Consider the following 11,492-nt stretch of genomic DNA (forward strand, 5'->3'; position numbering starts at 1 on the left):
CCTCTCCCTTCCTCTCTGTAAAAAATCAATAAAATATATTTTAAAAAAAAAAGAAATAAGTGTAAGCAAGGTTGCAGAATATAAGAAAGACATATAGAAAATCAGTTGTATTTTTACATATTAGCAGCAATTAGAAATTAAAATTTAAAAAAATACCATTTACAATAGCATAAAAATATGAAATACTTTAACTTTCAGAAAAAATATATAAGACCTGAGCATGGAGAACTATAAAATATTACTTAAAGAAATTAAAGGTCACCTAGATAGATAAATGGAGAAATATATCCTGCTTGTGGAACAGAAGACAGTATTGTTAGGATGTCATTTGTGAATTCAGTATAATTCCAGTCAAGATCCCAGTCAGTGTTTTGATAAAAATTGAAAATTTGATTTATAAAATTCATATGGAAATGCAAAGTATATAGAATAGTTAGCACAACTTTGATAAAGAAGAAAAACATTAGAGGACTAACACTACCTGATTTCAAGGTTTTTTATGAAGCTACTAGGGGCCCAGTGCATGAATTCATGCACCTTGAAAGGAACTGTGGGGCCATGAGGCTGCAGTGGGCACAGGGGCGGGTCTCGGCCCATCCTCCGCACCCCTGCCCGGCCCCTCCCACTGCAGCCCCACTCCCACCGCCCCCACACGCTGATGGCACCGGCCCTGCTTGCACCTGCTGATGGCGCTGGCCCCCCTTGCACCTGCTGATGGTGTGGAGCGATTGGGGCCAGTGCTGTCAGCGGGTTCTAGCGCCAGGGGGGACCACAGTGTTCAGGAGCAAAGATTTTTCAGTAACCACCTGATCGCCTCGATGACAGCGACTGGCGACCCGCCTTGATCTGGCGCCCCCACTCACCTGCTCCACCATTCCTTCACTGCCAATGCCCGCCATGTTCCGTGCGCGCACCCTGGTGGTCAGCGCTTGTCATAGCGACCGGTTGTTCAGTTGTTCTGCTGTTTGGTCTATTTGCATATTAGGGTTCTATATATATAGATAGTAACCAAGACTATGGTACTGCCATCGAGATAGATAGATCAGACCAGAATAGCCTGCCTAGTGGCTCAGTTGGTTGAGCATAGGTCCATACATCAAAAAGGTTATGGGTTTGATTCCAGGTCAGGGCACATACCTAGGTTGCGGGTTTGATCCCTGTTCAGGAGGGTATGAGAGGCAGCTGATTGATGTTTCTCTCCCCCCGCCCCCCAGTCAATTTAAAAAAAATCATCAGGTGAGGATTTAAAAAGAAACCCAGAATAGAGTCCAGAAATAGACCCCTACACACTGGGGACAAAGGCAGTCCAGGAGAAAAAAGCATATCCTTTTAAACACCTGCTGAAATAATTGGATAGCTGCAGTACAAAAATGTGCTTTGAAATACATACTTTAAACCATATACAGGAATTAACTCAAAGTGGGTAATAGACTTAAAGTTTATATAAAATTTGAAGAAAACATAGAGAACCTTTGTGACTTTGGGTGTCATTTCTTAGACATGACACCAAAATCATGATCCATAAAAAAAATAAATAAATTGGACTACATTAAAATAAATAACCTGTGTTCTTTATAAGAATGAAGAAACAAGCCACAGATGAGAAGATAACTTTCAAATCATCTGTTACAGCATGTGTATCTAGACTCTATAAAGAAATCAAAATGGAGTAAGAAAACAACCCATTTTTAGAAATTGGGAAAGGATTCTAATAATCTCCTTCACCAAAGAAGATATACAGATGTTGAATATTAGTCCTTTGGAAAATGCAAATAAAAATCTCAATGAAATACTGCACAACTATTAGAATGGCTAAAATGTAAGACTGACCATACTAAATCTTGGTGAGTGTGGAGCAACTGAAATTGAGTGGAAAAATGATACAACCAATTTAGAAAACAATTTACCTGTTTGTAAAAAAGGTAAAAATACATCTACCATGTGATCCAGCCATTCCACTCTTCTAAATATTTACCTAAGAGAAAAGAAAGCATATATCTGCACATATACACATATACAGATATTCATAGCAACTTTATTAAACATCAGAAACAACCCAAATGTCTATCAGCAGGTAGATGGATAAACAAATTGTGATACATCCCTACCATGGAATACTAAGCAATATAAGGTATATGGAATACTACTCAGCATAAACTATTGGTTTATGTAAAAATATGGATGAATCTCAAAAATAATTAAGCTGAGTAAAAGAAGGCACACCAAAAGCATATACAATATGATTCCTTTGACATGAAATATCGATTTCTTAAAGAATGCAAACCACAGCAAGAACATCGGTTGCTTGGGTACAGGAGGGAGGGATCCCTGAATGTTTTCTAGGACACTAGAAAGCATTTGAAGGTCATTATGTTGAAGTTTTCATGAAGCTTTTCAGTCTCAGTTGACTCATCTTTGTAGACCATAATGTTTTTTTTTTGAGATACAATTCACGTATCATGTAATTTACCCTTTAAAGTGTACAATTCAGTGGGTTTACTAATTTTGTAAAGTTGTACAACCATCACCACTGTTTAATCTAGAAATTTATCATCACCCTAAAAAGAAACCCTGTACTAATTAGTCTTTCCTTTTTTTCTCTCCAATTCCTCTAGCCTTAGGTAATCACCAATTTATTTTCTTTGCTATGGATTTGCTTATTTAGGACATTTGATATAAATGGAATCATACAATATGTGACCTTTGTGACTGACTTCTTTTGCTTACCATAATGTTTTGAAGGTTCACCATGTTGTAGCATGTGTTAATACTTCATTCTTTTTTATGGCTCCACAATATTCCATTGTATGAATATACTATATTTTGTTTACCCGCTCATCAGTTGATGGACATTTGAGTTTTTTATGCTTTTTAGCTGTTATGAAGAATACTACTTTGAATATTTGCACACATTTTTGTGGGTTCAGTGTTTTAATTCTCTTGGGTCTATAAAAGTGAAATTTCAGGGTCAGATGGTAACTTTGAGGAACAGACCATAATATTTTAAAAAGTGCTGATATGGTCATGGTTAGCTTATAGCAAATTCTGCTAAATAGAAGATACTGTCCATCCTGTTTTTTATATTGAAATATGTAGATATTTCAGCCCACATATTTTCAGAGGCATTATCTTATTCTTTCACTCAGAGTAACATTTGAGATTTTCAAGACAAAACTTGAAAATAAAGTGTCTCTGTGATTCTTTTGAATGTTTTACTGAAACATAAGTGTTCTCTATTTGTTTTACTTATATAACTCCTGTCCTGAATACCCAGTTTTGTTGTATGAGCTATTTTTTTCTCCTGTGCCTGTCTGAGCCTGCTCAGAGGCAAATGACCTCAAGCTATTTTTAACCTCATGCTGATTTGGTATAAATTTGTGTGCTGTGTGTGTGTGTGTTTTTTTTTATAATCCTGTGTTCTATGGTCAGGTTGCATTGTTATTTTGGGACAAATACTTTGACTGTTAATATTTATTTGCACTAGTTTGCAGTTTACAAACAGAATGCCTCATGCTGTTGTTGAAGCTGCTTCTCAGCTTCCATTCCTTCAGGTTCTTATATATATTAAATGTCATAACAATTTATATAATTATCAGTGCAGATTATTGATAGTATGAGCTTGGTGATTGATTTTTCTTCTAGTCAAAATTTTCAAATATTTAATTTTTACAAATTAATTATAGTGAAAATAAAGATCGCTTTGAGAATTCTTTTCTGTGAGCAAATGTTGTGGAACTTTTATCTAGTAAGGGAATAATAGTTTTCTTCCTATCTATAATAATAAAAGCGTAATATGCTATTTAGACTGGACAGCCGAAATACCTTCTGGACGTCATTCCGGACATCCTTCCCAATGAAGCCGTGGCGACAAGGGCCGAGGCAGAGGCGGTTTGGGGCGATCAGGCAGGCAGGCGAGTAGTTAGGGGCGTTCAGGCAGGCAGGCGAGTGGTTAGGGGTTATCAGGCAGGTAAGCAAGTGGTCAGGGGCATCAGGCAGGCAGGCAGAGTGGTTACAGGTGATTAGGCAGGCAGGCGAGCGGTTACGAGCCAGCGGTCCCGGATTACAAGAGGGTGCAGGCTGGGCTGAGTGACGACAACCCCCCAACCCCCATGCACAAATTTCGTACACAGGGCTTCTAGTAGTTTACATAAGTGACTAGATGGTGCTGCTTATACTTTCTCACTTAAACTACGTTGTAGACCACTTTTCAGACTAGAAGCCAGTGATATCTAACTGGTAGAGACTGTTACTAGAAAATAAAGGAAAATAAGTGTGATATGGTAAGAAGTACAAATGGTAGTTAAAAGAAAAGGTGCATTTTTTTCACTGGTGTATTGAGAACTCATTGCTTTTAGTGTGGATGTCATTTTTTGTTCCTCAGATTGGATATTAGAATTTATAAAAAAATTAACAATGTTGTCAAGAGCATGGGAGACTGTAAGCTCTTGTACAGTGCTAGAAGTATAAATTGGTATAGCTCTTTGGAGAGGGTAGTTTGCTCTGTCTAGTGAAATTTAAAATGAAGAAAACTGATGGACACTGTAGATCCAGGGACATAGAAGCATGGAGCAGACTGACAAATCTCTGCGAGAAGGCAGGGATAAGTGGCTGTGTTGGGAGAGATTATCCAAAGAACTTACATGCACCAATGTATGAACCATGGACACAGACAATAATGTGAAGGCCAGGAGTGTAGTCTGGTGGGGGGTGGAGGAGGTCTATGGGGAAAGAAAGGGGGCATCTGTAATACAACAGTAAAGATAAGTAAAAAATATATAGTCTGCATTGTCTTGTATAAGTATTGCTACCCCAACTTTTTAATTTTTTGATATAATTTTCATGAAATATCTTTTCCATCCCTTTACTTTCAGTTTGTGTGTGTCTTACTATCTGGAGTGAGTCTCTTGTAGACAGCACTTGTAAGGGTCTTGTTTTGTTATGCATTCAGCCACCATACGTCTTTTGATTGGAGCATCTATATCTATATATATAAAAAGCCCGTGGCCCTAACGCCGTAACGACCAAAGACCAGTGTGGGTGTGTAGGTTTTGCGCGCTGGGCTTCTAGTCCTGTATAATAAAATGGTAGTATGCAAATAGACTGAACAGCAGAACAGAGGAACAACCAATCAAAGCATAATATGCTAATGATATGCTAAGGCTGCTCAGTCGCTCGCTATGATGTGCACTGACCACCAGGGGGCAGACAGTCAACTGGTCAACCAGTTGCTATGACGTGCACTGACCACTAGGCGGCAGATGCTCCGACCAGTAGGTTAGCTTGCTGCTGGGGTCTGGCCAATCGGGACTGAGTGAGATGGGCCAGACATGCCCTGGAGCCCTCCCGTGGTCCCTCCCGGCCCAATCTTGCACTGGTGTCCCTCAGCCTGGCCTGCGTCCTCTCGCAATCCGGGGCCCCTCAGGGGATGTTGAAGAGCGGTTTTGGCCTGATCCGATGCCACAGGCCACTCCCCTTGGGAGGGTGCCAGACACGAGGCTCATGACTGACAAGCGCTGCTGCTGCTGCAGCGCAAGCCTCTTCCGATCTGGACTGTTTGGGTGCGAGCCCACGGCAGGCACAGTGGGACCCAGATGAGCAGGAGCAGCAGGTAGGAGCTGCAGGCAGCGTTGGACTGTGGGTTTCAGCCCGATCCCTGCAGGCCACCCAGAGCAGTGGTCGGCAAACTGCGGCTCGCGAGCCACATGCGGCTCTTTGGCCCCTTGAGTGTGGCCACGAAGTTTCAATCGCACTGTACGTGCACGCCCGCACTTGGTATTTTGTGGAAGAGCCACACTCAAGGGGCCGCAGTTTGCCGACCACTGACCCAGAGGGACCCCACCCATGCACGAATTCGTGCACCTGGCCTCTAGTTTAATATATTTGCGTTTAATGTAATAGATAGATATGTACTTATTTCCATTTTATTATTCATATGTTTTATCTTCTTTCTTCAAGAGCTTTTAACATTTCTTGTAGTACTGGATTGTTGTTGAACTTTAGCTTTATCTTGTCCAGGAAGAAGCTCTTTGTCCTTTGATTCTAAATGATAGCTCTGCTGGGTAGAGTGGCCTTGGTTGATATGTTTGCAATTCTCTGTGCTTCCTGGACTTGTATGTCTGTTTCTTTCATCAGGTTAGGGGAAGTTTCTGTCATTGTTTTTTCATGTAAGTTTTCAATTCCTTGCTCCCTCTCATCTCCTTCCGGCACCCCCATGACACAAATGTTGGTATGCTTGAAGTTGTCCCAGAGGCTCTTTACACTGTCCATTGGTTGCTAGGTCTGACCGAGACCACAGTGGAGGATCTGCTATCAGGGGTCAATCCCATGGAACAGAACTCACATCAGTGGGGCCCAGGAACCTGCCAAGTTTCATCCCTTAAGTGTGTTGCTCATCAGGTGTTTGGGTGGTGCTTCGACGTGGTGTGAAGCTGGATGCACTAGCTCTGGGGCGTCCCTGGAGGTGTAGGCCAAATCATCCACTATCGATGCCCTGTCTGGGCCACCAGGCATGAGCAACAAAGCCATTTTCAGGTGGCTGCTAACTTTTGCTGGCCTTGAATGTGTCCAGAGAGACCAAGCTGCAAACTAAAGCCTGTTGCCGCTAATGCCAGCAACCACTTAGCAAGAGGTAGGGGCATGCTGAGGCCAGATGCTCCTTGAGTTTTGTGAACCTTGGATAGATTTTTGGAAAGTTCCGAGTATGAGCCAAGATAGGCCATTTCTATGGCTGGGGTGGGCCTGCATGTGGGTGAGGTGCGGTTTCAGAGAATTGCCAGCACTAGGAACACTGTTAACCTGGTTGATGGGGACTCAGATATAGTGACCGTCTGACAGCTTTGTGTGGGGAGGATTTAGCAAACAAACAATATTCTCTGCCTGTACTGCCTGGGATAAATCCCCCCCTCCAACTCTTGCTGGACAATTCAGTTCTTCACCATATGTCACTGGCACCCTTCGAGCTGCTGCCCCAGCTGTGGAGCTCTCAGTGAGTGAGTCCAAGTAAGTTCCTGAGGACCCTTTAAGAGGAACACCTGGGACTCTAGCAGCCCTCCATCTCTCTCAGCCACAATCTCTGCTGGGTTTTTTTGTTTTTGTTTTTGTTTTTTTACTTTTTATGTCCTACTTTATGCAGATCCTGAGCTTGGTGTTTTAAGAAATAACTTTTGGAAACAAAATAAGTTCATTAATTGGTGATTTTTGAATTGTGCTTTTTGTTTAATGCCGTTAAACTTGCTGGGTTAGATTTGAAAGTTAAATTATTCAAAATCATGTTTGCTGGAATTTTACATTTGGATATCTGCTGGTAGGCTACAGTTCTTTATAATCTGCTGGGTTTTTTTACTTTCAGAAGTTATTGGAACTTACAAATCTTCCTGGCACTGAAACCCTGGGCTGGGGAGCTTGGTGTGGGGCTGGGACTCAGGGTGTTTCTCCACAGCCAGATTTCTCTCCCGATTTTTAACCACCACACAGTGTGACACCACCCCATTCTGTGTCTGTGCCCCTCCTACCAGTCTTGAAATGGCTTTTTTGTATCCTGAGACGTAGAACTTTTGATCAGCTAGATTTTAGGTGGTTCTGAGAGATGTTCTGTACTTGAGTTGTAATTTTGATATGGTTGTGGGAAAAAGCAGGTGCCGCAGTTACCTATTCGCCATCTTTTGTTTTATTTTCTTAATACCTCATTTATTATGTTATTTTACATGTATCAAATAATAAAAATGTTAAGTATATAAAACATATAACACGTATGCTATGCTATTGTTGAAAAGAATGATCCGAGTATGTGTGTTCTGAATCAGTGCAGACCTTTTCCCCTCCATAGCGTTTATTACTATCTAACATACAGAGTGTTCTTTCCCTTTTTTTGGAGGCTGGGGGCATGTATGTCTGTCTCTTCCCACTTGAAAATGAAATCCATTGGGGCAGAGGGTTTTGCTTTGTTTTGATATTTTTATGGATTTCAGAGGAAGGAAGAGTGAGGGAGAGAGAGAGAGAGAAACATCAACGATGAGAGAGAATCATTAATCAGCTGCCTCCTGCATGCCCCCTACTGGGGATCAAGCCTGCAACCCAGGCATACGCCCTGACCAGAAATCGAACTGTGACCTCCTGGTTCATAGGTCGACACTCAACCACTGAACCACATGGGCCAGGCTGAGGTTTTTTGTTTTATAACATTATGTTCACTGCTATATCCTAATAGTTCCCAAAAAGCCAAAAAGACATAGTACATGCTCAACAAATATTTGTTAAGTGAATGAATGAGTCTGTGTTTGTGTTACAAAACCTAGTATGTGTATGTACACAAATACATATTTAAAGATCTGGAATTCTACACACCAAATTAAATTGCCAGTAGGTGAGTAGAATTATGGGTAGGGGTTGGTCATAGTGAATAGAGGATATATTGCACTTTGTGTAGTACATTGTGTATTTTTAAATTATATTGGAGGAAGTCTTGAAAAATAAGCAAATGGTAAACTGGAAAAAAAGCAAAAAATAACATGCTAGTATGGATCTCCAGATGAAAGGGTCAGTCTGGAGTTGAGGGCTATGAAAACTTTAAGACCTAAGGTCATGTGCTGAGCAATTTTATGTCCCCGTTATTATCTATACTAGGGGCCCAGTGCACAAATTCGTGCACCTTGAAAGGAACTGTGGGCCATGAGGCTGCGGTGGGCACAGGGGCGGTTCTTGGCCCATCCTCTGCGCCCCTGCCTGTCCCCTCCTGCCATGGCCCCGCTGCCCCTGCCTGCCAGCAGCCCCACTCCTGCCACTGCCACTCCCACGGACTGACGGTCCCAGCCCTGCTCGCACCCGCTGATGGCACTGAGTGATTGGGACCAGCGCCGGTCGCCGACAGTGGGTGCAAAGCAGGGCCGCGCCAGCAGCAGGTGTGAGCACTGGGCGGGACCACGGCATGGGGGAGCAAAGAATTTTTAGTAACTACCAAAGGCTCGCCCCGATGACAGTTACCGGCACCCCACCTTGTTCTGACGCCCCTGCTCACCTGCTCCACCATCCCGCCGCAGCCAACGCCCGCCATGTTTCGCCCTCTACTGCCTGCTGCCAACGCCCGCCATGGTCCATGCATGCCCCCTGGTGGTCAGTGCATGTCATAGCAACCAGTTGTTCGGTTTTTCCCACATTCAGTCTATTTGCATATTAGCCTTTTAGTATATAGGATTATATAGGATATTAATTTTTTTGTTTCATTTAAACTTTAAAAACAAAACAAAGAGACCTGAGTATGACGGGTTATATACTTGGTTGGGTGGAGTAAAGTAAGTAGTATTCTGTGGAACTCTCAAAATATCTGGTATACAGATAAATAAAATTATTTCAGAAGTGATTTGTTTTTTCATTCACTCTTTATTTAGTGATTCTTTGGTCAAACCCAACAGGCACCCCCCCTGCCCCCACATACCTCCCCACCACCACCAACATCCTTTTGATGATAATAGTATTTACAAGAATGGTCTTACCAGATATTCCTGCACTGCTTTGACACAACTCTGACACTGCCCCTTTCTGATGCAGCGTCTAGGTCAAGAGAAGTATTTTATAGATATCTGTCTTCACTTTGTGGTGATGGTGCTTTTTTTGTTTGTTTGTTTTGTTAATTCTCACCCGAGGATATATTTCCATTGATTTTTAGAGAGAGTGGATGAGAGAAGGAAAGACAGAGAGAAATATTGATGTGAGAGAGACACATCAATAGGTTGCCTCCTGCACGTGCCCAGACCAGGGCCTGGGCTGGGCTGGGAGGAGTCTGCAACCAAGGTACATGCCCTTTACCGGAATCGAACCTGGGACCCTTCAGTCTGCAGGTCGATGCTCTGTCCACTGAGCCAAACTGGCTAGGGCTGATGGTGCTTTATTACAAGTGTGTAAATACATCTGTTTTATTTAAATCTTAGATTATCCTGTAGTGAAAATGTGGATGTCATTAAAACACAGAATTATAATGTTGATCTAAATGATTGACTGTGCTTAGGACAAAAGTCTATGATCACCTTTGTCTCATGCTTTTATTTCAGGAGGGGTTATAACTGGTCAGAGGCATGTGGATATGAGTTCGTTGTTAAGAAGAGTTCAGCCGTTGGCCTGTTGTTTCTGTATGAAGGAAATTAAATTTCACAGTATCTAAGTTTCCCCCCTTCCCTGTTCATGCCCTTGAAAAACTTCGCTTCATAAAATTGGGGAAATCTATACTTTAGTTTGAGCTGCTGAATTTTGAAGTATAAAAATTATTCCTTTCCTTTTTCAATATTTCTTCCTCCTGTTTCCTCTTTTTCCTGTTCTTAAAACTATAACGTAGTTTATTTCTGTTTTTTATTAGTTCTGGCGCAATTTGGACCACACGATGATTATACAAGATTTTAGACCATTTCTAAGTAGCAATGCACTGGACCAAGATAATAGAGCCAATGAGAGAGGTCACCAAACTCACACTGACTTCTGGGGACCAAGTCGACCTCCACGGTTGCCAATGACTCGGAGATACAGAGCACAAGGAAGCACTCGTCCTGATAGATCCCCAGCAATTGAAGGGTGAGTGCACAGTTGTTTTAAGTTCTTTTTTTTAAGGGCAGCAATGAAAGACATATTGCCTTAATCTAATCTTTATCAGGGTCTCATACTTACTACCTTTGTGGACAAGATGGAGGTATAATATCAGAGTGAAAATGAAGCTAAATTGAATGTCTGTAGTCAACTCATACCATGAAACAAATGATGAATAGCTAAAGGGTAATAAAACTAATGATATAGGTCTCTGGTTAACATTTTTATTACTGTCTCAGATTAATATAGGTTTATCAAAAATTCAGAAACAAATGAAAGGGATATCAATATATTGGATGACATTAGGATTCAAAAAGACCTCAGCAGATTGGAGCAATGGACTTGATATGAAATTTAATAGGAATAAACAGAGTCTTGTGACTGCCAAAAACAGTCATGCAACAAATGTCTATTGAGTCTTTCATGCTACAGCATTTGTACTAGACACTGGGGATACATGTGAGTCACACCATTGCGTGGTGGCTCCTTATCTCTTGGATCCCATTTACTAGGGACAATAAACAATTTTTAAAAATATTTTCCTTATGCATAGGATTGTGTTCGTACTTTATCTGCTTATCTCATTTAACCCATATGAATTAGTAGCTGCTATTGTTATTCTCATTTTACGTAATAACGAGACTCACAGAAATGAAAACGGGATCAGTGGTAGATCCAGGACTTGAACCCAGGGATATCTGAATCTAGAACTGTACTATCTGATACAACAGCCACTAGCCACATGTGGTTATATCAGTTTACATTAAAAGTTAACAACTCGCCCTGACCGGTTTGGCTCAGTGGATAGAGCGTCGGCCTGCGGACTGAAAGGTCCCAGGTTCGATTCCAGTCAAGGGCATGTACCTTGGCTGCGGGCAGCTGATCGATGTTTCTCTCTCATCGATGTTTCTAACTCTCTATCC

The 11,492-nt window shown here is 41.7% G+C and overlaps 1 protein-coding gene across 3 annotated transcripts in view; it reads left to right on the forward strand.

Annotated features, from left to right (window-relative positions):
• The window catches only part of RNF115 (ring finger protein 115), an 81,013-nt gene that overhangs the window by 42,217 nt on the left and 27,304 nt on the right, over positions 1–11,492 (forward strand). For all 3 annotated transcript variants that reach the window (XM_014532341.1, XM_014532343.1, XM_014532342.1), the window contains one exon: positions 10,346–10,557. In XM_014532341.1, coding sequence (XP_014387827.1) covers positions 10,346–10,557 — 212 coding nt within the window. The remainder of the gene's footprint in view (positions 1–10,345; positions 10,558–11,492) is intronic.

The sequence above is a fragment of the Myotis brandtii genome, unplaced genomic scaffold (assembly GCF_000412655.1).
Source record: "Myotis brandtii unplaced genomic scaffold, ASM41265v1 scaffold882, whole genome shotgun sequence".
NCBI classification, from domain to species: Eukaryota; Metazoa; Chordata; class Mammalia; order Chiroptera; family Vespertilionidae; genus Myotis; species Myotis brandtii.